Source organism: Eubalaena glacialis, chromosome 2, assembly GCF_028564815.1.
Source record: "Eubalaena glacialis isolate mEubGla1 chromosome 2, mEubGla1.1.hap2.+ XY, whole genome shotgun sequence".
NCBI lineage: Eukaryota > Metazoa > Chordata > Mammalia > Artiodactyla > Balaenidae > Eubalaena > Eubalaena glacialis.
Genome location: NC_083717.1, coordinates 131,369,523 through 131,396,053, shown reverse-complemented (window position 1 = coordinate 131,396,053; position 26,531 = coordinate 131,369,523). Strand labels below are relative to the sequence as shown.

Here is a 26,531-nt window from a genome sequence, read left to right as displayed (position 1 = left end):
ATACACTGGTATACTATGCATCTAAACAATATGGTTCAACAACACCTTAGAATTTGCAAAAACTGAAACTTACCTAGTTAATTCTAGTCAGCTGCTCAAGAACAATTGAAGCTCACTTCATTCAGTTATACATTCCACTTTTGTTTACCTGGGAAAATTCATTCTGTCCTTTATTATTCACTTTATGGTGCATATAGTAAAGAAACTGTAAGTTTCTGAGATTTAGTCAATTGACAGCTTTGGTCAGCTGAGTGCTCTTGGAGAAAAATCATATAAATCCATATAGATTGGCACTGTCTGCAGTGTGTGTACTGTATTTATATCACTTTGACTGTATCTTACTTTCATTACCCAATTGCCCAATGCTTCTGTTTATCATCCTTTATATCATTTTCTTCTCTATAACCCCCACTTATATCCCCTTTACATATACGATTGCATTCACAGAGGCAGCTTTTCCAGAATCTAACCACTTTTCTCTACTGCCACCACTACCCTCTTAGTCTGTACTGCCAACATTTTTCTCACTTAGTTTTATTGCATTAGCTTTCTAACTGGTATCCCTGTTTGCACTCTGTTCCCCTCATCCCAGCCAGAATGATCCTTCTGAAGTGTAAGTTAAATCATTATCACCCCATTATTCAGAATCCTCCGGTGTCTTTTTCTTTTTTTTTTAAATTAATTTATTTATTTTTGGTTGTGTTGGGTCTTCACTGCTGCGTGAGGGCTTTCTCTAGTTGCAGCGAGAGGGGACCGCTCTTTGTTATGGTGTGCGGACTCCTCATTGTGGTGGCCTCTCTAGTTGCGGAGCACGGGCTCTAGGCGCGCGAGCCTCAGTAGTTGCACTACTTGAGCTGGACTACTTGAGCTCAGTAGTTGCACTACTTGAGTTGGACTGCTTGAGCTCAGTAGTTGCGGCGCACAGGCTCTGTAGTTGTGGCACATGGGCTTAGTTGCTCTGAGGCATGTGGGATCTTCCCGGACTAGGGATCAAACCCATGTCCCCTGCATTGGCAGGTGGATTCCCAACCACTGCGCCACCAGGGAAGTCCCTCCTCTGGTGTCTTTACTCAGAGTAAAATTGAAAGCCCTTAATGATAACCCGTAGTCTGGCCCTGCTGCTGCCTCTCTGACTGAACCTTCCTCTTTTTCTCCCTGTTTATTCTGCTTCTTGTGCAAACCATGCATGCTTCCCCCTCAGGACCTTTACACACTCTTTTCTTTCTTCCTTTAAAAACTCATTTTCCCAAGAGTTTTTTCATGGGTTGCTCCCACATTTTTTTCAGATCTCTGCTTAAATGTCAACTTCTTGGAAGGCCTACCTGGTCAATTTATCAGGGATCATCACCCTATATGAAATAGAGACCTTTCACTCTGCATTCTGTTCCCTTCATAGCACTTACCACCTACCCTGTTGTCTGTTTTGTTTGTCTCCCCACTGTATTTCTATTTTGTTCACCAGTGAATTCTTATTCTTTAGTATTTGGGACATTGTAGGCTCTTAACTATTTAGTGAATGGATGGATGAATGAATGAATATACCCTCAAAAGAGAAGAAAAAATGAGAAATTGGTAGGGGTGGAAATTAAATGTGTAGCCTCTTTGCTAGTTCTTGAAACAGGGTAAACTACATTATCTCCACTTTTGCTCTTGGATTACATAGCTAAAAAAGGTTTAAAAGTAAATCCAAGAGCTATTTGTTTGTTTATAAATTTATCTAACCTAAACTGGATAGTCTGCTTATTAATCTGGAGTTAATTTCTTCACCCAAGGAAAATTTATTGAATGAGTAATTAAAGTACCTACCAAACATAAAATAGTGCTTTGTACTATTTTGGCTAATAAAATAGTGAGGCATATCAGTAACTTATAAAATCATAATTAAAATTAAAATGCATTAGATTCTGTTATAGTATGTCCTTAGAAACTAGATTTCATGTAAAATATCATGTTTCCAAACAAATTTTTTTTTTAATTTTTTATTTATTTTTGGCTGCGTTGGGTCTCTGTTGCTGCGTGCGGGCTTTCTCTAGTTGCGGAGCTACTCTTCGTTGCGGTGCGTGGGCTTCTCATTACGGTGGCTTCTCTTGTTGCAGAGCATGGGCTCTAGGCACGTGGGCTTCAGTAATTGTAGCGCGTGGGCTCTGTAGTTGCAGTGCATGGGCTCCAGGACGCAGGCTCAGTAGTTGTGACACACGGGCTTAGTTGCTCTGCGCATGTGGGATCTTCCTGAACTAGGGATCGAACCCATGTCCCCTGCATTGGCAGGCGGATTCTTAACCACTGCACCACCAGGGAAGTCCCCCAAACAAATTATTAACTTATTTTGTGTCTTTGCTCTTTTTAGGAAGAAGAAAGATACAATCGATCCCTTATTATTCAAGTACAAGGTGCAACCCACTAAAAAAGAATTGTATGAGTGTGCTATTGTTAAAGCAACACAAATCAGGTAAAATTCCATATCTTCTGTATGGTGGTTTAAAGTAGAATAATTATGTTCAGTTAAGGAGATTTGCTGTAGAACAAATGGGTAGTAGCGAGTGATTGCTTCCCTTTTTAAAATACATGTATATTTATATGCTCATAGCCTGATAATGTGATTCCTAATGAACCATGAGCCCTTTGTCTAGTTTAGTAACTAACTCCAAATAGTCTTCACATCTAAAAAATTAAGAAGGATTCTATTTATGAAGCACTTCTCATGAGAGAACTCAGTTTTCAAAGCTGAGAAACTTGGTGCTTAGAAATACATCACATTTGTAATATTATGTTCATTAGACACAAACATCTGATCAGTCTCTGCCCATTTCTGAGGAAGTTAAATAATAAAAAATGAGTATGTTTAAAAATTCCTGTTTGTGACCTAATCAAAAGATAGAGGTAGTCATGAAACAACCTAAATGTCCTTTGACAGATGAATGGATAAAGCAGATGTGGTATATATATATACAATGGAATACTACTCAGCCATAAAAAAGAATGAAATAATGCCATTTGCAGCAACATGGATGGACCTAGAGATTATCATACTAAGTGAATTGTCAGACAGAGAAAGACAAACATCATGTGATATCTCTTATATGTGGAATCTAAAATATGACACAAATGAACTTGTCTACAAAACAAAAACAGACTCAGACATAGAGAACAGACTTGTGGTTGCCAAGGGGAAGGGGGATGGGGGAGGGATGGATTGGGAGTTTGGGATAAGTAGATGCTTTGCATTCTATACATCTGTTATGTATAGAATGGGTAAACAACAAGGTCCTACTGTATAGCACAGGGAAATATATTCAATATCCTGTGATAAACCATAATGGAAAAGAATATGAAAAAGAATGTATATATATGTATAACCAAATCACTTTGCTGTACAGCAGAAATTAACACAACATTGTAAATCAACTATACTTCAATAAAATTTAAAAAATAAAAAAATAAAAGGAGAAAGAGAGGTACTGAATTGTTAATATTTAAAAGAACTGGCTCTAGGTTACATTGATATATTTTAGGAAAATCCCTGTTGTTGCCTGTTGAGGTTAGTCTCTTAGTCACCTGAAAGTAAGTAGTTGACATCGTCAGCCAACTATCAACTTGCCACCTAGGAATCAGTCTTGCATTTTGTTTTATGTAAAATAATTTTATTTATTCTCTCATCCCTGTTGCCCCCCCCCCGCCCATATACTCATAAGTCCAAAGAAAAGTGATAACAATATTATAAATATTGAGTGGATCCTGAGTCAGGTATATTACTTTCTATAAACTGTATGGGTCTGTGCAGTTTTTTGTTTGTTTTTGGGGGCCTATCATTAATGTAAGATCTCTGGAGCATTCTCCACTTTATTGTATATTGAAAAATAGCATTTCCAAGATAATGCTCATGAATTATTCAAACTTTTGAATTTATTCAGTTTATGGGCTAATGAATAGCATAGATGAGACAACCAATGTTTTCCTTATTCACTGTTGAGTTTTTTCCTTTTTTTTTTTTTTTTGGTTTTAGTTCAAGATATGTTTTTTATGTAATGTAATTCCCTATTTAATATTTTTCACTTTTCTATTTACTTTTTGACTTATACTGTAAATATAATTCTGCTAGATCTTGGCTACAGTTGTATTAACTCATTTTCTTCTTAATTGGTGAGGCAAAGAATTATAAGGTGGAAAGTTATACTTGATAATAGAAGACTTAAATGACTTGCAGCTCTTTGTTAACACCAAAAGATAATACTGTTCCATAGATGCAAAACTCCTCAACAAAATACTAGCAAACAGAATGCAACAGAACATTAAAAGGATCATACACCATGATCAAGTGGGGTTTATCCCAGGAACGCAAGGATTCTTCAGTATATGCAAATCAGTCAATGTGATACACCATATTAACAAATCGAAGGAGAGAAACCATATGATCATCTCAATAGATGCAGAGAAAGCTTTCAACAAAATTCAACACCCATTTATGATAAAAACTCTCCAGAAAGTAGGCATAGAGGGAACTTACCACAACATAATAAAGGCCATATATGACAAACCCGCAGCCAACATCATCCTCAATGGTGAAAAACTGAAACCATTTCCACTAAGATCAGGAACAAGCCAAGGTTGCCCACTCTCACCACTATTATTCAACATAGTTTTGGAAGTTTTAGCCGCAGCAGTCAGAGAAGAAAAAGAAATAAAAGGAATCCAAATCGGAAAAGAAGAAGTAAAGCTGTCACTGTTTGCAGATGACATGATACTATACATAGAGAATCCTAAAGATGCTACCAGAAAACTACTAGAGCTAATCAATGAATTTGGTAAAGTAGCAGGATACAAAATTCATGCACAGAAATCTCTTGCATTCCTACACACTAATGATGAAAAATCTGAAAGTGAAATTAAGAAAGCACTCCCATTTACCATTGCAACAAAAAGAATAAAATACCTAGGAATAAACCTACCTAAGGAGACAAAAGACCTGCATGCAGAAAATTATAAGACACTGATGAAAGAAATTAAAGATGATACAAATAGATGGAGAGATATACCATGTTCTTGGATTGGAAGAATCAACATTGTGAAAATGACTATACCACCCAAAGCAATCTGCAGATTCAATGCAATCCCTATCAAACTACCACTGACATTTGTCACAGAACTAGAACAAAAAATTTCACAATTTGTATGGAAACACAAAAGACCCCGAATAGCCAAAGCAATCTTGAGAAAGAAAAATGGAGCTGGAGGAATCAGGCTCCCGGACTTCAGACTATACTACAAAGCTACAGTAATCAAGACAATATGGTACTGGCACAAAAACAGAAATATAGATCAATGGAACAGGATAGAAAACCCAGAGAGAAACCCATGCACATATGGTCACCTTATCTTTGATAAAGGAGGCAAGGATATACAATGGAGAAAAGACAGCCTCTTCAATAAGTGGTGCTGGGAAAACTGGACAGCTACATGTAAAAGAATGAAATTAGAACACTCCCTAACACCATACACAAAAATAAACTCAAAATGGATTAAAGACCTAAATGTAAGGCCAGACACTATCAAACCCTTGGAGGAAAACATAGGCAGAACACTCTATGACATAAATCACAGCAAGACCCTTTTTGACCCACCTCCTAGAAAAATGGAAGTAAAAACAAAAGTAAACAAATGAGACCTAATGAAACTTAAAAGCTTTTGCACAGCAAAGGAAACCATAAACAAGACGAAAAGACAACCCTCAGAATGGGAGAAAATATTTTCAAATGAAGCAACTGACAAAGGATTAATCTCCAAAATTTACAAGCAGCTCATGCAGCTCAATATCAAAAAAACAAACAACCCAATCCAAAAATGGGCAGAAGACCTAGATAGACATTTCTCCAAAGAAGATGTACAGATTGCCAACAAACACATGAAAGAATGCTCAACATCATTAATCATTAGAGAAATGCAAGTCAAAACTACAATGCAGTATCATCTCACACCGGTCAGAATGGCCATGACCAAAAAATCTACAAATAATAAATGCTGGAGAGGGTGTGGAGAAAAGGGAACCCTCTTACACTGTTGGTGGGAATGTAAATTGATACAGCCACTATGGAGAACAGTATGGAGGTTCCTTAAAAAACTAAAAATAGAACTACCATATTACCCAGCAATCCTACTACTGGGCATATACCCTGAGAAAACCATAATTCAAAGAGTCATGTACCACAATGCTCATTGCAGCTGTATTTACAATAGCCAGGACATGGAAGCAACCTAAGTGTCCACTGACAGATGAATGGATAAGGACAATGTGGCACGTATAGGCAATGGAATATTACTCAGCCATAAAAAGAAACGAAATTGAGTTATTTGTAGTGAGGTGGATGGACCTAGAGTCTGTCATACAGAGTGAAGTAAGTCAGAAAGAGAAAAACAAACACCGTATGCTAACACATATATATGGAATCTAAGGAAAAAAAAAAAAAGGTCATGAAGAACCTAGTGGCAAGACAGGAATAAAGATGCAGACCTACTAGAGAATGGACTTGAGGACACAGTGAGGGGGAAGGGTAAACTGGGACGAAGTGAGAGAGTGGCATGGACATATATACACTACCAAATGTAAAATAGATAGCTAGTGGGAAGCAGTCGCATAGCACAGGGAGATCAGCTCGGTGCTTTGTGACCAGCTAGAAGGGTGGGGTAGGGAGGGTGGGAGGGAGGGAGACACAAGAGGGAAGAGATATGGGGATATATGTATATGTATAACTGATGCACTTTGTTATAAAGCAGAAACTAACACACCATTGTAAAGCAATTATACTCCAATAAAAACGTTAAAAAAAAAAAAAGAGGTAGAGGGGAACCTTCAGAGACAGATCAACCCATCATAATATGCAGACCTTATATGGATCTTGATTCAAATATACTAACTGTACAAATGAAGCAAAACAACTAAATCTGAACACTGAAAGGACATTGGATGATATTAAGGAATTATTGTTACTAATTTATATTTTACATAATGCTTTGGTGGTTATATTTTTTAAAGAGCCACTCTCTTTTAAAGATACATACTGAAAAACTTACAGATGAAATAATATGATGTCTGGAATATGCTTCACATAATATGGAAAAGAGGAAGTATTTGAGTTATTGCTGCAAAAAAAGAAAAAGATAATACTGTTCCTATAATAAAGAAATGTTAATATTCCTGTAAGGAAGACTTGATATGATAGAGTAGCTCTGACAAGTAGAACTTTCTTCAGTGATAGAAAGGTTATATGTGTGCTGTCCAGTATGGTGGAAATGTGGCTAGTAATAGTGAGGAACTGAAGTTTTAATTTTAATTTCATTTATTAAAAAAAACCAAAAAGAACAAAACAGGGACTTTCCCTGGTGGTCCAATGGTTAAAACGTCACCTTCCAATGCAGGGGGTGCGGGTTCAATCCCTGGTCCAGGAGCTAAGATCCCACAAGCCTCTTGGCCAAAAAAACCAAAAATATAAAACAGAAGCAATATAGTAACAAATTCAGTACAGACTTTAAAAACTGTCCACATCAAAAACGTCTTAAAAATATATATATATATGGCTAATACGTGCCAGGTAGGACAATACATTTCTTGAGGACTAGTATATTTAGTCAATAGTCAAAAGATAATTACCTTCTCAGCTACTGTATGGTGCTGGGATCCTTTTTCAGATCCTTTTATTCGTATAGTCCTTCCTGTAGTTTAGGAAAAGAATATATATTTGGGGAGGGCTACTACTTTAAAACTCCTATATTGTTTGTTTACTCATAGAAGCTTTTAACTTGGCTTTTTCTTGAAAGGAATACTTTAAATTTAGTTGAAACATTTGCTTTCTTTCCAGAACCTTTCCAGAAATACTTGTGTGTTATTTTTTTGTTCTGCTCTGTGTATGGTGGTGGTGCTGTTTTTTAATTTGGGAGCAAGGGAAAATGAAAAGGTGTATTTTTAGAATCACAATAACTCTAACTCTCTTTAATTTTAATCCCATGAATTTGTTGGCTGCCATATGATGTTTAAATACAAAATATTTTAGAATTTGATAAAAACCCATGTTCAGTTCTATTCTCAATATCCTTTTGAATGTTGATTTACATAGTATTATGTGATAATATATGGTAATCTACGAATTTTTATTATGTTAAGAATTTTAATGGTGATACTTGTAGGAATGATCATCTAATTTTATAAAATTTGGTTTACTCTGTGTGGTATATTTTCCTTGAGGTTTATTTGATTTCTGAGTGGTTCCTAAGCAACAAATGCATATGCTGTTTTTTTTCTTTTTTAAAGGTCAAAGTGCTATGGCGGGCAGTGGGGGAAGGAAAGTTTTGTTGTTGTTGTTGTTTTTAATTTATTTATTTATTTATTTATTTTTGGCTGTGTTGGGTCTTCGTTTCTGTGCGAGGGCTTTCTCTAGTTGCGGCGAGCGGGGGCCACTCTTCAGCATGGTGCGCGGGCCTCTCACTGTCACGGCCTCTCTTGTTGCGGAGCACAGGCTGCAGACGCGCAGGCTCAGTAGTTGCTCAGTAGTTGTGGCTCACGGGCCCAGTTGCTCCGCGGCATGTGGGATCTTCCCAGACCAGGGCTCGAACCCGTGTCCCCTGCATTGGCAGGCAGATTCTCAACCACTGCGCCACCAGGGAAGCCCCATATGCTGTTTTTGTAATGGACTTTTATGGTAGATCCACTCAAGCTGATTTTATAACATTCTACATAAATACTTCTATATGAAGTTTCTCATAACTTCTACATAACTACTATTGGAAAATGAAATTTTCTTCTTTTCCTAGGCTTGAAATTGAGGTTATGCATTCAAAAGAGATGATGGAGTTCAGATTGAATTCTTTGATACTAACACTTTCTTCTTTCTCCTCCTTTTCCCCTTGTAGCCGGAGAAAACACCTATTTTCTCGTGATAAACTAAAGCTTTTTCTGAAGCAACACTGTGAACCACAAGATGGAGTCATTAAAATTAAGGTAATCAGAACAGTGATATTATTTGTTGGAAAGAAGGGGAAAAAAGAGAAAAATGAGCGGTGTTATAAAGTTGTAACATTGCAGAAATGTTACTCCAAATTTGGTTGAAAATAGCTCTCTTTTTATCTGGAGCCAGTTTTAGTAATTTTCATTGGATTAAATACTGTTTTCTGCAATTGCTAGAATTGCTAAGTCAGGTACTTCCACTTTTTTCCTTGTATAAAAAAGATCAACCAAGACAGATGAGAATAGAGGGAAAACTTGGAGAAAGAAAAGTTATGGGGAGAATTCCCTGGTGGTCCAGTGGGTAGGACTCCACCTTTCCACTACAGGGAGCGTGGGTTCAATCCCCGGTTGGGGAACTAAGATCCCGCAAGCCACGCGGCTAAAAAAAAAAAAAAGTTATGCGTGTAGGGCAACTAGTGCTTTCTAATAGTGTAGTACTGGCTCACAAAAACAGAGTCAAAGAACAATGCTAAAATAGATCCTACTAGATAGGAAAACAATATATATATAATAAAAAGAATCTCAGAGACCAATACTAAGCAGGTAGATTATATTTTATTCATAACCATTCAGAGGGAAAAAATCAAGTTTAGAAACCTCACATTGTATACTAAGTAAAAAGTTAAATGGTGAAACTAAAATTGATTTTTTTAAATGAGAAATATTTAACTCATACTGGGAGAGAGACACTAAGTAAAAAAGCAAAAGAATGGGTTAGAGAGATGTATGCATGTGTCAAAAATCAGCTACTGTATGCTTAAGATTTGTGCATTTCATCATATGTAAATGTTACATCAAAAGAAAAGATATGAAGTAAAAGAATAGATGTATTTATTCTATGTGAAAAGTAGCATTTCAAATCTAGAGACCAAGATAGATTATTTAATAAATAGAACTGGGACCCTTGGTTAACTATTTGAAAAAATAAAGTTGGGTCTAACTCAAAAAAAAAGGACATGAGATAACTCTTAATGTCATTTATGCTGAAGTACTTAGAAGGAGCAGTAGAAAAGAAGTACCAAAGATGAGATTGATTTGACAGTATAAACTTAGGTAGGTTTAAAAATGTCATGAATATATTTCAAGGGCAAGTGCTGGAGGAAAAATACTTTCAGTGAATACAGTGAGGAGCTCAAATCAATTATAAAACATAAACACCCCATTAGAAAAATAGACAGACATGATCAAAATTCACAGTGGATGAAGTATTAAAACTTGAAAACACATAAGATAGAATCATCTGAAAGAAATCATTTCTAAAATATTTGTCTTTGATAAGAGAACATAATTTAAGCATTCTGTCTATATAGTATTGAACAGGTAGCCATGTAGAATGATGCTTGCAAAAAGTTGATTTAGATACTTGTGATAAGTGGCTAGAACAGTGCCTGACACTTGATAGGCAGTCAGTGAATATGTGAATAGTTGCATATGTGTGTCATAAATAGCCAGTTGGCTAATTCACCTAACTTTCTAAGATCTCTTACACATCAGTGAACAAAAACAACCTAATTAGGGAAAAAATGTCGAAGGACATCAGCAGTTATTCACCAAGGAAAACAAAGTCAGTAAACATGAAAAGAAATTCAACTTTACTTAATAAATATTGAAAGTTAAGGTGACAGTAAACATTTTTCTCTTAGAGTATAATGAAAGATGGTTAGTGGATATTCTAGTATACTTGCACACATGCACACACCCCCTCAAAACAACAAAGTTCGGGGACTTCCTTGGTGGTCCAGTGGTAAAGAATCCATCTTCCAATGCAGGGGACGCGGGTGCTATCCCTGGTCGGGGAACTAAGATCCCACATGCCGCAGGGCAACTTAAGCCTGTGTGCCACAACTCCTGAGCCTGTGTGCTCTGGAGTCCGCGAGCCACAACTAGAGAGCCTGTGCACTGCAATGAAAGATTCTGCATGCCACAACTAAGACCCGACGCAGCCAAATAAATAAATAAGTAAATAACAACAACAACAAAGTTTGATACCCTGTGTGTGAGTGTAGACTGTTGTTACGAGTACCTGCAAGAACACAAAGATGTGGTATTTTTGTTTATTGTGTGTGTTGTGTGTGTGAATGAGGACACCTTGGCAATTAATATATTAAAACCTATTTTGACCTTTTTTGGGTATGTATTTGAGAAGAAACCACCCATTCATACTTAAAGGGCAGTTCTCTACATTCACAGGTTATTTAAGTGGGATAGTAGACAGCCATCTTAATGGAATTTACTTTAATGTAAAATCTTAATGGACTCTAGATTTACTCTGATGGCCAGAACTGATTGACTTTTAGGTGTTAAAAGCTATGTTCTACCAAAAGTAAAAATATTATATAGAAAATTGAATTCCAAGTAGAAGCATTCCTATTTTGTTAATAACTTAAAATTTTGTATCATCACATTTTCTGTATTTCTGTAAATGGCATTTTTTTTTTTGGAGAGAAAGAAAGAGTGATGATCTTGGCTGTTAGACCAAAAGTAATCTTCAGAATTGCTTAATCAAAATTAAGAAGTTTAGGGACCTCCCTGGTTGTCCAGTGGTTAAGAATCCACCTTCCACTTCCCTGGTGGTGCAGTGGTTAAGAATCCGCCTGCCAGTTCAGGGGACATGGGTTTGAGCCCTGGTCCGGGAAGATCCTACATGCCACGGAACAACTAAGCCCGTGCACCACAACTACTGAAGCCCGCGCGCCTAGAGCCGGTGCTCCGCAGCAAGAGAGGCAACCGCAGTGAGAAGCCCATGTACTGCAACGAAGAGTAGCCCCCACTTGCCGCAACTAGAGAAAGCCCGCGTGCAGCAACGAAGACCCAATGCAGCCAAAAATAAATAAATAAATTTATTTATTTATTTATTTTAAAAAAGAATCCGCCTTCCAATGCAGGGGACGCAGGTTCGATCCCTGGTCGGGGAACTAAGATCCCACATGCCACGGGGCAACTAAGCCTGCGCACCCTAGAGCCCACACGCCACAACTAGAGAGCCCGCGCTCTGGAGCCTGCGCACCGCAACTAAAGATCCCGTATGCCACACCTAAGACCTGATGCAGCCAATTAAATAAATAAATATTTTTTAAAAAGAAGAAGTTTAGAGTTGGACATAGATGAAAGGTGAACAAGTTCCGAATACGAAGTAGAAGGAGAGAAACTCTTGATTTTAGCAAATTATCCTAGAACCACACCACTCATGGTAAAGATGAGGTTGACTTCTCCGAACTTAAATTTTGAGTTGAAACTTTATAGGAATTGATCAATATTTCTGCTTTTATCCAGACCAACTTTAAAATTTGATACATAAAGTATCTAAGTTATCACTCCAAACTGGGGGGGAAATCTAAATGTTCAGCAGTTAGAAATGGCTAAGAATGTATTGGTTTAATACAGTGGATTTTTTAATATTAAATATATGGATTATTTACTTACATAGAAAATCTCATACAAAATTAGTCAAAAGCAAACAAAAAAGATTATTGTATAAATGTAATTTTGAGATAGTTTTAGAATTCAGGAAACTGTTGAAGCATTCTTTTTTTTTTTTTTTTTTTTTTTTTTTTTTTTTTTAAACATCTTTATTGAAGTATAATTGCTTTACAATGGTGTGCTAGCTTCTGCTTTACAACAAAGTGAATCAGTTACACATATACATATGTTGCCATATCTCTTCCCTCTTGCATCTCCCTCCTTCCCACCCTCCCTATCCCACCCCTCTAGGTGGTCACAAAGCACCGAGCTGATCTCCCTGTGCTATGCGGCTGCTTCCCACTAGTTATCTATTTTACATTTGGTAGTGTATATATGTCCATGACACTCTCTCACCCTGTCACATCTCACCCCTCCCCCTCCCCATAACCTCAAGTCCATTCTCTAGTAGGTCTGTGTCTTTATTCCCATCTTGCCACTAGGTTCTTCATGACCTCTTTTTTTTTTTTTTTTTTTTTTTTTCCCTTAGATTCCATATATATGTGTTAACATACTGTATTTGTTTTTCTCTTTCTGACTTACTTCACTCTGTATGACAGACTCTAACTCCATCCACCTCATTACAAACACCTCCATTTCATTTCTTTTTATGGCTGAGTAATATTCCATTGTATATATGTGCCACATCTTCTTTATCCATTCATCCGATGATGGACACCTAGGTTGCTTCCATGTCCTGGCTATTGTAAACAGAGCTGCAATGAATATTTTGGTACATGACTCTTTCTGAATTATGGTTTTCTCAGGGTATATGCCCAGTAGTGGGATTACTGGGTCATATGGTAGTTCTATTTTTAGTTTTTTAAGGAACCTCCATACTGTTCTCCATAGTGGCTGTATCAATTTACATTCCCACCAACAGTGCAAGAGTGTTCCCTTTTCTCCACACCCTCTCCAGCATTTATTGTTTCCAGATTTTTTGATGATGGCCATTCTGACCGGTGTGAGATGATACCTCATTGTAGTTTTGATTTGCATTTCTCTAATGATTAATGATGTTGAGCATTCTTTCATGTGTCTGTTGGCAATCTGTATCTCTTCATTGGAGAAATGTCTATTTAGGTCTTCTGCCCATTTTTGGATTGGGTTGTTTGTTTTTTTGTTATTGAGCTGCATGAGCTGCTTGTAAATCTTGGAGATTAATCCTTTGTCCGTTGCTTCATTTGCAAATATTTTCTCCCATTCTGAGGGTTGTCTTTTGGTCTTGTTTATGGTTTCCTTTGCTGTGCAAAAGCTTTTAAGTTTCATTAGGTCCCATTTGTTTATTTGTGTTTTTATTTCCATTTCTCTAGGAGCTGGGTCAAAAAGGATCTTGCTGTGACTTATGTCATACAGTGTTCTGCCTATGTTTTCCTCTAAGAGTTTGATAGTGTCTGGCCTTACACTTAGGTCTTTAATCCATTTTGAGTTTATTTTTGTGTATGGTGTTAGGGAGTGTTCTAATTTCATACTTTTACATGTACCTGTCCAATTTTCCCAGCACCACTTATTGAAGAGGCTGTCTTTTCTCCACTGTATATGCTTGCCTCCTTTATCAAAGATAAGGTGACCATATGTGCGTGGGCTTAACTCTGGGCTTTCTATCCTGTTCCATTGATCTATATTTCTGTTTTTGTGCCAGTACCAAATTGTCTTGATTACTGTAGCTTTGTAATATAGTCTGAAGTCAGGGAGCCTGATTCCTCCAGCTCCATTTTTCGTTCTCAAGATTGCTTTGGCTATTCGGGGTCTTTTGTGTTTCCATACAAATTGTGAAATTTTTTGTTCTAGTTCTGTGAAAAATGCCAGTGGTAGTTTGATAGGGATTGCATTGAATCTGTAGATTGCTTTGGGTAGCAGAGTCATTTTCACAATGTTGATTCTTCCAATCCAAGAACATGGTATATCTCTCCATCTATTTGTATCATCTTTAATTTCTTTCATCAGTGTCCTATAATTTTCTGCATACAGGTCTTTTGTCTCCTTAGGTAGGTTTATTCCTAGGTATTTTATTCTTTTTGTTGCAATGGTAAACGGGAGTGTTTTCTTAATTTCACTTTCAGATTTTTCATCATTAGTATACAGGAATGCAAGAGATTTCTGTGCATTAATTTTGTATCCTGCTACTTTACCAAATTCATTGATTAGCTCTAGTAGTTTTCTGGTAGCATCTTTTGGATTCTCTATGTATAGTATCATGTCATCTGCAAACAGTGACAGCTTTACTTCTTCTTTTCCGATTTGGATTCCTTTTATTTCTTTTTCTTCTCTGATTGCTGTGGCTAACACTTCCAAAACTATGTTGAATAATAGTGGTGAGAGTGGGCAACCTTGTCTTGTTCCTGATCTTAGTGGAAATGGTTTCAGTTTTTCACCATTGAGGACAATGTTGGCTGTGGGTTTGTCATATACGGCCTTTATTATGTTGAGGAAAGTTCCCTCTATGCCTACTTTCTGCAGGACTTTTATCATAAATGGGTGTTGAATTTTGTCGAAAGCTTTCTCTGCATCTATTGAGATGATCATATGGTTTTTATCCTTCAATTTGTTAATATGATGTATCACGTTGATTGATTTGCGTATATTGAAGAATCCTTGCATTTCTGGAATAAACCCCACTTGATCATGGTGTATGATCCTTTTAATGTGCTGTTGGATTCTGTTTGCTAGTATTTTGTTGAGGATTTTTGCATCTATGTTCATCAGTGATATTGGCCTGTAGTTTTCTTTCTTTGTGACATCTTTGTCTGGTTTTGGTATCAGGGTGATGGTGGCCTCGTAGAATGAGTTGGGGAGTGTTCCTCCCTCTGCAATATTTTGGAAGAGTTTGAGAAGGATAGGTGTTAGCTCTTCTCTAAATGTTTGATAGAATTCGCCTGTGAAGCCATCTGGTCCTGGGCTTTTGTGTGTTGGAAGATTTTTAATCACAGTTTCAATTTCAGTGCTTGTGATTGGTCTGTTCATATTTTCTATTTCTTCCTGGTTCAGTCTCGGCAGGTTGTGCATTTCTAAGAATCTGTCCATTTCTTCCAGGTTGTCCATTTTATTAGCATAGAGTTGCTTGTAGTAATCTCTTATGATCGTTTGTATTTCTGCAGTGTCAGTGGTTATTTCTCCTTTTTCATTTCTAATTCTATTGATTTGAGTCTTCTCCTTTTTTCTCTTGATGAGTCTGGCTAATGGTTTATCAATTTTGTTTATCTTCTCAAAGAACCAGCTTTTAGTTTCATTGATTTTTGCTATTGTTTCCTTCATTTCTTTTTCATTTATTTCTGATCTGATCTTTATGATTTCTTTCCTTCTGCTAGCTTTGGGGTTTTTTTGTTCTTCTTTCTCTAATTGCTTTAGGTGCAAGGTTAGGTTGTTTATTCGAGATGTTTCCTGTTTCTTGATGTAGGCTTGTATTGCTATAAACTTCCCTCTTAGAACTGCTTTTGCTGCATCCCATAGGTTTTGGATCGTCGTGTCTCCATTGTCATTTGTTTCTAGGTATTTTTTGATTTCCCCTTTGATTTCTTCAGTGATCACTTCGTTATTAAGTAGTGTATTGTGTAGCCTCCATGTGTTTGTATTTTTTACAGATCTTTTCCTGTAATTAATATCTAGTCTCATAGCGTTGTGGTCGGAAAAGATACTTGATACGATTTCAATTTTTTTAAATTTACCAAGGCTTGATTTGTGACCCAAGATATGATCTATCCTGGAGAATGTTCCATGAGCACTTGAGAAAAATGTGTATTCTGTTGTTTTTGGGTGGAATGTCCTATAAATATCAATTAAGTCCATCTTGTTTAATGTATCATTTAAAGCTTGTGTTTCCTTATTTATTTTCATTTTGGATGATCTGTCCATTGGTGAAAGTGGGGTGTTAAAGTCCCCTACTATGATTGTGTTACTGTCGATTTCCCCTTTTATGGCTGTTAGTATTTGCCTTATGTATTGAGGTGCTCCTATGTTGGGTGCATAAATATTTACAATTGTTATACCTTCCTCTTGGATCGATCCCTTGATCATTATATAGTGTCCTTCTTTGTCTCTTGTAATTGTCTTTATTTTAAAGTCTATTTTGTCTGATATGAGAATTGCTACTCCAGCTTTCTTTTGATTTCCATTTGCATGGAATATCTTTTTCCATCCCCTCACTTTCAGTCTGTATGTGTCTCTAGGTCTGAAGTGGGTCTCTTGTAGACAGCATATATATGGGTCTTGTTTTTGTATCCATTCAGCCAGTCTGTGTCTTTTGGTGGGAGCATTTAATCCATTTACATTTAAGGTAATTATCGATATGTATGTTCCTATTCCCATTTTCTTAAATGTTTTGGGTTTGTTATTGTAGGTGTTTTCCTTCTCTTGTGTTTCTTGCCTAGAGAAGTTCCTTTAGCATTTGTTGTAAAGCTGGTTTGGTGGTGCTGAACTCTCTCAGCTTTTGCTTGTCTGTAAAGGTTTTAATTTCTCCATCAAATCTGAATGAGATCCTTGCTGGGTAGAGTAATCTTGGTTGTAGGTTTTTCTCCTTCATCACTTTAAGTATATCCTGCCACTCCCTTCTGGCTTGCAGCGTTTCTGCTGAAAGATCAGCTGTTAACCTTATGGGGATGCCCTTGTGTGTTATCTGTTGTTTTTCCCTTGCTGCTTTTAATATGTTTTCTTTATATTTAATTTTTGATAGTTTGATTAATATGTGTCTTGGTGTGTTTCTCCTTGGATTTATCCTGTATGGGACTCTCTGTGCTTCCAGGACTTGATTAACTATTTCCTTTCCCATATTAGGGAAGTTTTCAACTATAATCTCTTCAAATATTTTCTCAGTCCCTTTCTTTTTCTCTTCTTCTTCTGGGACCCCTATAATTCGAATGTTGGTGCGTTTAATGTTGTCCCAGAGGTCTCTGAGACTGTCCTCAGTTCTTTTCATTCTTTTTTCTTTATTCTGGTCTGCAGTAGTTATTTCCACCATTTTATCTTCCAGGTCACTTATCCGTTCTTCTGCCTCAGTTATTCTGCTATTGATCCCATCTAGAGTATTTTTAATTTCATTTATTGTGCTTGTCATCGTTTCTTGGTTCCTCTTTAGTTCTTCTACGTCCTTGTTAAATGTTTCTTGCATTTTGTCTATTCTATTTCCAAGACTTTGGATCATCCTTACTATCATTATTCTGAATTCTTTTTCAGGTAGACTACCTATTTCCTCTTCATTTGTTAGGTCTGGTGTGTTTTGACCCTGCTCCTTCATCTGCTGTGTGTTTTTCTGTCTTCTCATTTTGCTTATCTTACTGTGTTTGGGGTCTCCTTTTCACAGGCTGCAGGTTCGTAGTTCCCGTTGTTTTTGGTATCTGTCCCCAGTGGCTAAGGTTGGTTCAGTGGGTTGTGTAGGTTTCCTGGTGGAGGGAACTAGTGCCTGTGTTCTGGTGGATGAGGCTGGATGTTGTCTTTCTGGTGGGTTCGTCCACGTCTGGTGGTGTGTTTTGGGGTGTCTGTGGCCTTATTATGATTTTAGGCAGCCTCTCTGTTAATGGATGGGGCTGTGTTCCTCTCTTGCTAGTTGTTTGGCATAGGGTGTCCAGCACTGTAGCTTGCTGGTCGTTGAGTGAAGCTGGGTCTTGATGTTGAGATGGAGATCTGTGAGAGATTTTCGCCGTTTGGTATTACGTGGAGCTGGGAGGTCTCTTGTGGACCAGTGTCCTGAAGTTGGCTCTCCCACCTCAGAGGCACAGCCCTGATGCCTGGCTGGAGCACCAAGAGCCTTTCATCCTTTTGGGAGGTCTGACGTCTTCTGCCAGCGTTCAGTGGGTGTTCTGTAGGAGCAGTTCCACGTGTAGATGTATTTCTCATGTATCTGTGGGGAGGAAGGTGATCTCCGCGTCTTACTCTTCCGCCATCTTGCCCCTCCCCTAAATGCTAATTACTTATTCTTCATTTCTGTTTCTTTGATCAGCCCGAGAGGCTTGTCTGCTCAGCCGCCGGGGCGGGCGGGGGCTGGGAGCTGGGGCTCGGGCTTCGGTGCTAGCCGGGAGGGAGTCCGGGAAAAAGACTGCAGCTGCCAAAGAGGCAAGAGAATTTTTCTTGCCTCTTTGTTTCGCGGCGCGCAAGGAGAGGGGATTCAGAGCGCCGCCTAAACGAGCTCCAGAGACGGGCGCGAGCCGCGGCTATCAGCGCGGATCCCACAGCAACAGCTTGAAGCATTCTTGAGTACTTTATGGTGAAGCAATCCTTTGAATTGTTGTTTTCTTTATGGTAAATCTGATTAATTATATAGTTTTTAAAAGGATCAAGAAATAAAATATATGTTACTGCATAATACACATAAAATTCTAATGGTTTTGACCTGGTCTTTAACAGTAATCATATGACATGTTAGAGCTTATCTGTATATGGTTTACTAATGTGTTATTATTGTACCGTGTCTTTTTTTAATGAAGGCATCATCTCTTTCAACATATAAAATAGCAGAACAAGATTTTTCTTATTTTTTCCCTGATGATCCACCCACATTTATCTTCAGTCTGGCTAACAGAAGAAGAGGGAGACCTCCCAAACGAGTATCTGTTAGTCAGGTAAGTAGAGAATAGATAAAAACTACATTGTAGTTCTTAATAAAACTAACCAAAATTAAGAGTGGGATTTGGCTCCCTTCACCTCTGTAGCCTGTAAGAAGGAACACATTCCTTCACACACAAAAAAGGTGGGTACTGTATGTTAATAACTGCTTAGCAATGAGGCTTGTAGAAGTTTCAAGTGTGAATTAGGCGTGATTCTCATGCCACAGGGATTTTATACTGAAGTGGAAGCAAGCCTATAAGCAATCACTAAAATGTAAAGCAGAATGAAATACAGGGAATAAGTTATGGAATTGAAATGTAAAGATCATTTAAAAGATACGAGATAATGGTATCACAATTAAGCAGGCTAGAGACCTTAATCTCCCAAGAAATAAAGTAAAAATAAACTTTTGACATGTTCAATATTGGCTACAAAAATGTCTCTGACACGTCTTTTCTCTGTCCCTTTCTTATTTGACATCTACACCATCTAGTTTATAAAATACCCTGGAAGATTTTTGTTTGTTTGTTTTTCTAATGCATATTTTTAAGCCCCCTCTTATATATTACTGGTTGTTTTTCCTGGGAGGTTTTTGTACTAATTTGTAGAACTATAGGATTAACTCATATTCTGTATGTTACTATGATTAGAGTTAATAAATGTTCAGTTATACTTTAGAGTAAAACCTTAGTATAAAGTATAATTGAATTTTTTGTTTTTTATTTTTACTGTGAGAACAAAGCAGACCATCAGTTTACAACTTTAGTGGTTCTACAACTTTAGTTTTCTGGGTTTTTGTTTTTGGTTTGTTTTTTTTTAGGAGGACAGCATTGCTAATAAACAGACTGTTGCAGGTTATAGGAACAGAGCTACTAAAGAAAGAGACAAACTGTTGAAACAAGAAGAAATGAAGTCACTGGGTGAGTTTTAATGTAAAGGATATACCAAAGATCTTGGCAAACAAAACAGGCTTAATAAATGTTAGTTCTCCAATTCCTTCAACTTCATTTGTTGTCTGCCTTCTTAACACCTTTTTTCTCTCCAAAAACTGTTAGTTATAGGAAAGAATATTTCTCTGTGCCCAGGCAGGGCGTGTTTCTAAAATGGCATATTTCTGTTTTTGTTTTTCTTAAACATAGTTTTTTCCCTCAGATTATAATTAATTTCTTTACTAAATGAGACCTCTGTTTATCTCTTAAAACAGTATTTCAGGGTATAACATATCCCCTGTTAAACTGACCTAATGCTAGATTAAGCACAAGTTGGCAAGTTTCTAGGGCTTTCAAACTGTTTTGGGCCATTTTTGTTTGATTCCTACAGCCTTATAAAACATTGCTTCCCAAATGTGACTGTACACAGGAATCTTAGAAATCTTACTAAAATGAAGATTCTAAATTAGTAGGCCTGGGTGGGAGAAGAGATTCTGCATTTGCAACAAGGTGATACCTTGCTGCTGGTCTTAGGACCACACTTTGAATAGCAGGGCTTTCAAAGGCAGGTATATGTTTGTCCCACCGCAGTAGTTTGTCTTAAACACAGTCAACTTGCTGTTCCCATTTTAATCACTTGCTGACTCCCTCCAGGAATTTACAACCCCTGGGAGTCTCTCTTGATCTCATTTAACCTTAAGATATTTCAGGGATTCTTTTGTTACATTAAAAAAATGTGTTATTTTCTGTCTCTGTACTTTTCTAAGTTTGACCTTCTCCACAGCTTTTGAAAAGGCTAAATTAAAAAGAGAAAAAGCAGATGCCCTAGAGGCAAAGAAAAAAGAAAAGGAAGATAAAGAGAAAAAGAAGGAAGAATTGAAGAAAATTGTTGAAGAAGAGAGACTGAAGAAGAAAGAAGAAAAAGAGAGGCTTAAAATAGAAAGAGAAAAGGTATACTCAAGTATATTAGTTATGCCCTCCACAGATAGTTAATAGTACTTTATATATTTAAATTCATGGTTAATTTTCAAATGCTTTTATCACTTTCATTTACATTTATAGTTGTGCATAGAGCACTGATAAACAGTACTGGTTTATCTCCCTTTTGCTTTGGAAGATTTAATGAATGATTTAAGGTTCAACATATATGCATGCCTTTACACCTCAAAGCCTCTTCTAAAGTACAATTCTAAAGTTGATTTTCTTCATTATTTAGACTTCCATATTTAGGGAAGACAATATATGTAAAACTTTCAAAAGTAAAATACATCGTTAGAAAAGTACAATAAAATGCATGATTAATAAGAATTAGTGCAGTGTTCTTATTCTCCTTAAAGAATAAGGTATCTGTGATAATAGGTATTTCAGCAAATCTTTGATTATAACCTTCAGTGGTAGATATTCCTTAGAGAATTCTGTAGCTGGTTTCTTCTAAAGTCAGTCATTGTCATTGGTTTTCTGGGATATTCACAAGTAGCCTAGGTGTTACACATTGTGCTCATTTAAATTGCATGTGTTTCTTGAATTATTTCATATAGCCCCTTGGGTGGGCGTAGGGAGTGTCTGATACATGTTTACTCCAGAAAAAAGTAGAAAACAAGAAAAAAAAAAACCACTTGTAATCTAAATGGTAACATTTAGAGATAGCATTAATGCTTTGATTAATTTATTTCTAGTCTTTATTCTGGGCCTTAAAGAATAAGATCCAGTATTTATAATTTTGTATATATATTTTTTGTTTAACATTATAAACATTCCATCATGGTATTAAATAAACTAAATAAGTGAGGTGGAATTTTTAGTGACTGCATATAATCGTTAATCAAATAGATATAGGTAAACGTTTAAAAATTTTTGCTCATAAATAATGATACTTTGTTCAAATTTATGAACAAAAGTCTTTCCTCTTTTTGGATTGTGTCTCTGGATAAATTTGTAGAACTGAAATAATAGGTCAAGGGTAAGAACATTTTTTAAACTTTCTGTACATCGTGGACATAGGTATTTGTTTGCCAAATGTACTTATGTATATTCACTTAGCAACAGTGAATGAAAATACCCATCTCATTACATCCTGCAAGAATTATTTGGGAGGAGGGGGAGTTTATTTCAGCAGACCGCTCGAAGCACAGTTAATAAGTTCTGTAACTATCTAGTTGTTTCATGTTAAATTTGATAAGTGTATATCTGTTTACTTTCAGTGTTACTAAATTTCAAAGAAAGAATATTAACGTATATTAAACATATATATTATTACATACAGTAACATATATTTATTGGAAATAATTATAATAAAATATTTTGTTTACATTTTGCTTTATTAGAGACTTTTTAGGGTCAGTATTTATCTTGCAGTTTCAAATACCAGAAACAAGAAGTAAGGGTTTCAAAAGACCAAGTGAGCAAAAAGTTCACCAATTGTATACTGTCCCCTCTGTGTGTCTCTAGGCAGTTAGTCAGGTTTAAATGAATCTTGAAAACAAATGTATTACAAATATAAGGGGAGGTTTTATTTTAGGTACTCTAATAACTTCTTACCTCTTTAGTTACGATCTAATTGATTTAAAGTAGAGGGAGAGCTGCCATAGACAGGGTTGGATTGAATTAATATTTATCCAGGAGCTGCTATGTGTTGAACATTTTTCGTCTTTGTAGCAGTTCTATCAGGCAGGCATTGTTTTCATCAGTGGTTTTAACACTTTAATGTGCATCAGAATCACCAGAAGTGCTTATTAAAACATCAGTTGCTGGGTCCCAACCCCAGAGTTCATGGTTCAATAAGTCTAGGTAGGGCTCAAGTAATTGTATTTCTTACTAGTTCTGAGGTGATGCTGATGCTGCCTTATAAATTTCTTATAAGAATTTTTATTAACCTTTTGTTTTAGGAAAGAGAGAAATTGCGTGAAGAAAAGAAAAAGTATATGGAATACTTAAAACAGTGGAGTAAACCTAGAGAAGATATGGAATGTGATGATCTTAAGGTATGAGCTTGTTCTGTGATGTTTCACACACCTGTGTAACAGAGGAAATAGCCAGTTAAGCAAATGCTTATATTTAGAGTTCCGAAGTAACATTGTTAGTATTTTATAACAAGCTTTGATAATGATTCTTAGTCTGTGGAAATAGTTGGTCATCTGTGCTATCCTTGGTAGTCCAGTAACCACTGGGGCCAGGCATACATTTAGTTTGATTGCTAGACAAAGATTCTGCTCATCTCCAGAAATAACCAAAGTATCCAAACCAAACTCATTCATCTCAGTTTATAAGGAACCATTTCTAAGTCAATAGATGATGGATTAATTCTGTTCCATATCCTAAGGAAAATACTGCATTGAAGATCATATTGACATGGCTAATGCCTTGACCTCAGAATCTAGGTTAGGAGTCCTTCTTAACTAGGAAAGGTAGTCAGAAGTATAGTTCAGCCTAAAGTTATGTTCTTAGTTTGATGAAGGAAAAAGTCCCTAGAGACTGTGATTTAGTAAAGTTGGAATAAAGCCACAGCATCTATAATTTTTAAAGTTCCAAAGGGGATTATGATAAACATCCAGTGTTGAGAACCACATGAAATAGTTCTTTACATGAAATTATTCTTTTAGGTAAAGAGTATATCATATCTATCTTTTACAATTTCCTGTACTTGGTTCAAATAGTTATATAAATTGTTCAATCTTGCAGGAACTTCCAGAACCAACTCCAGTGAAAACTAGACTACCTCCTGAAATCTTTGGTGATGCTCTGATGGTTTTGGAGTTCCTTAATGCATTTGGGGAGCTTTTTGATCTTCAAGATGAGTTTCCTGAGGGAGTTACCCTAGGCAAGTGCTATTGCTGTGTTGTAGTTCACGCTAAAATTAGTGGCTTAAAGGAACAAGTTATTCTCTCTCAAAGTTCTGTGGAGTCACTGGACCCAGCTGTCCAGTCCTTTCTTGGGGTCCTTCATGTGATTACAGTCAGACAGTGGCTGGGACTGGAGTCATCTGAAGGCTCACCTGGCTAGATGTTCAAGATGGCTTCTTCACACACGTGCCTGATGCCTCGGTGCTCCTCCACATGGTGTCCCACTCCATCAGAGTAGCCTGCACTTCTTATGTGGCCGCTGAGTGCTCCAAGAGGCTGGAAGCAGAAACTGCCAGTTTTCTTAAAGGCCAGGCCTGGAACTAGCAAGCCTTACTTCTGCCATATTCCATTAGTTAGGCCTGCTGGGATTCAAGGAGGCAAAGGAATAGACTCTACTTCTTGAGGGTGGCATGGTATGTAAGTGCAGGGAGGGGAGAAATTGAGAGCCGTATTTGGAGACAAGTTATTGCCTAACTTTAATTTATGATTCTGTTTTGCCTCTGCACTTACATACTATTACTTTTTATTTACATCATTTATAAGAGCTAAATTAGTATGAGAAGGGCTTTGGATCCCATTTTAGATTTTTAGCTGACCAATAGCAAAATAATTTTCTTAAGATCCAAATAAAGATTCTCAAAGACAGAATTATAATGCCACTCTTATTTTAATAAGAGTAAATTCTTCAGGAGGGCTTTCACATTCCCTCAGTTTTTCTTTATGAGCTAGGTGAAGCATGAATCATTGTGCCTTACAGATCAAGAAGGTCTAAACAACGCTGGTTTAGGTAAGAAGTTTAGGTTAGATGAATTAGATGAGAAACATTTATGACTTGAACACAATTTTAGGATTACACCTAATGCTGATGATTACCTCTTATGTGCACTATTTGGTAAACAGTAATGTCCCACATAGCTCTTCAGAACAGTGGGACAACAATAATAAATCTTTGGCATTGTTATTCAAATTAGAGTAAAATTATAATTTTTAATATATGCCTTAATTTGCGTCTCAAATTTAAACTTAGATGAAATACTGTATCAATCTACTGAGACTAATTTGGCTTTCTCTGCAGTGATTTTGGCTTTTGATTTTATTGTATTTTATTGTAATCATTATAAATTATTTTTGATTTTGGCTTGAATAATACTTGGCTCTACTTTGATAAATGGGCAGTTAAGAAAATAGTTACACAGGCTATTGTTGATTAAAATGTTTATTATTCCAATGGAGTTGTTTTTTCAGTACATGACCAGAACTTTAAATTCATTTTAAACATTTTATTCGCAGAAGTGTTAGAGGAAGCTCTTGTAGGAAATGACAGTGAAGGCCCACTATGTGAATTGCTTTTTTTCTTCCTGACTGCCATCTTCCAGGCGATAGCTGAAGAAGAAGAGGAAGTAGCCAAAGAGCAAATAACTGATGCTGACACCAAAGGTCAGAATTCAGTGTTATTGCTTGCTGATAGTAGCTTTGTAGTGAAACTAATTTTTGATCAGTTAATTTTTAACTTTACTTGGCTTTTACAGTTATAAAATTACTTGATTTTTGAGTCATATACTAGCAACACATCATCAGTTGTCTTAGAACAACTTTGTTTTAATGTATCCTGTTTCTGATGGCCTTAAAAATGCTGCAGCCCCCACCCCACCAATCTGTCTTGCTTTCTACTCCTTTAGATTTCTCCTGCTATTTAGGAGCATTGCAGATTTCATTGACTAGTATCTGTAATTCCAGGAAATTCTACTAAATAGCACTGATTTTTTTCCCCCACCTAAGGAATTACTTCAATTGTTGTTATTAATACTTTAAATTGAAAATATTACCACTGATTTCATTTCCTATCTGACAATTTTTAGACCAGAGTTAAGTAAAATTTAGTTTTTAAATTTCAGTAATAGGTTTGAACTAGAAATTTTGCTCTTTAAATTCTATACAGTTAAGTATCTAGAGTCAGCGTGTGGTACATATTAATGTAGGAATAATTCTTGGGGAAACCCTTTTTTATTTTTAATACAGAGTAGAGTATGTTCACTGTTTTATTTAGGATTTACCTCAATCAGGGGAATTGTTAAGCATTTATATTAAAAGGTTGATTTGACTTCCTGAATAATACTCTCTGTGAATTTTGCCACATTATGAGATGAGACTATTAAACAATACTTTAGTGTATTCCATAAAAATTTACAATAAGAGATAACTATTTGGAGACATCTTGATAGCAGAATCTTGGTAGAAAAAAAATGGGACATTCCTCCATTCAGATAGCATGGTTGGCCATAGATAATTTGAACTAATTTCCTTTATGCCTGGTCGATGAAGCAATAGGATAATTATGAGTATGTAGCCAATGTCAGCTGCCTTTTGATTTTACAGGCTGAATTCAAGCAAAATATATTCTCTGGCTTGAGTGCTAATCACCATAGGTCCCTTATCAAGGCCATTTTAGCAATGTGGTCCTCATTGTCATCTCAGATGATTTAGTCAATTAAATGAAACTCTACTAAAGGGAAGACAAAAGGGTAAATCCATTTATAAAACACCTAAAGATTTTCTAGTGACAAGTATGAGCACTAAAGACGGATTATCTAAGAGAGACAATGTAACATATATTCGTTCTTTTAGCCTTTAGGTTTTCTTAATGACCAATAACATCACAGGGTTATTGACCAAATTCTGACCTTAATACAAGACAAAAAGCTTTTTTTAATTCAGGATTTGAAGCAGGTGAATTTTGTAGTTTTGGAAATCCTGATGACAAACAGTGGAGTCAAA

At 36.5% G+C, this 26,531-nt stretch overlaps 1 protein-coding gene across 3 annotated transcripts in view; it reads left to right on the top strand.

Annotated features, from left to right (window-relative positions):
- Positions 1 to 26,531, top strand: part of BAZ1A (bromodomain adjacent to zinc finger domain 1A) — a 97,249-nt gene that overhangs the window by 34,858 nt on the left and 35,860 nt on the right. For all 3 annotated transcript variants that reach the window (XM_061180776.1, XM_061180775.1, XM_061180777.1), the window contains 8 exons: positions 2,348 to 2,449; positions 8,899 to 8,986; positions 18,868 to 19,002; positions 19,809 to 19,908; positions 20,702 to 20,868; positions 22,803 to 22,898; positions 23,596 to 23,734; positions 25,047 to 25,193. In XM_061180776.1, the coding sequence (XP_061036759.1) occupies positions 2,348 to 2,449; positions 8,899 to 8,986; positions 18,868 to 19,002; positions 19,809 to 19,908; positions 20,702 to 20,868; positions 22,803 to 22,898; positions 23,596 to 23,734; positions 25,047 to 25,193 (974 nt within the window). The remainder of the gene's footprint in view (positions 1 to 2,347; positions 2,450 to 8,898; positions 8,987 to 18,867; positions 19,003 to 19,808; positions 19,909 to 20,701; positions 20,869 to 22,802; positions 22,899 to 23,595; positions 23,735 to 25,046; positions 25,194 to 26,531) is intronic.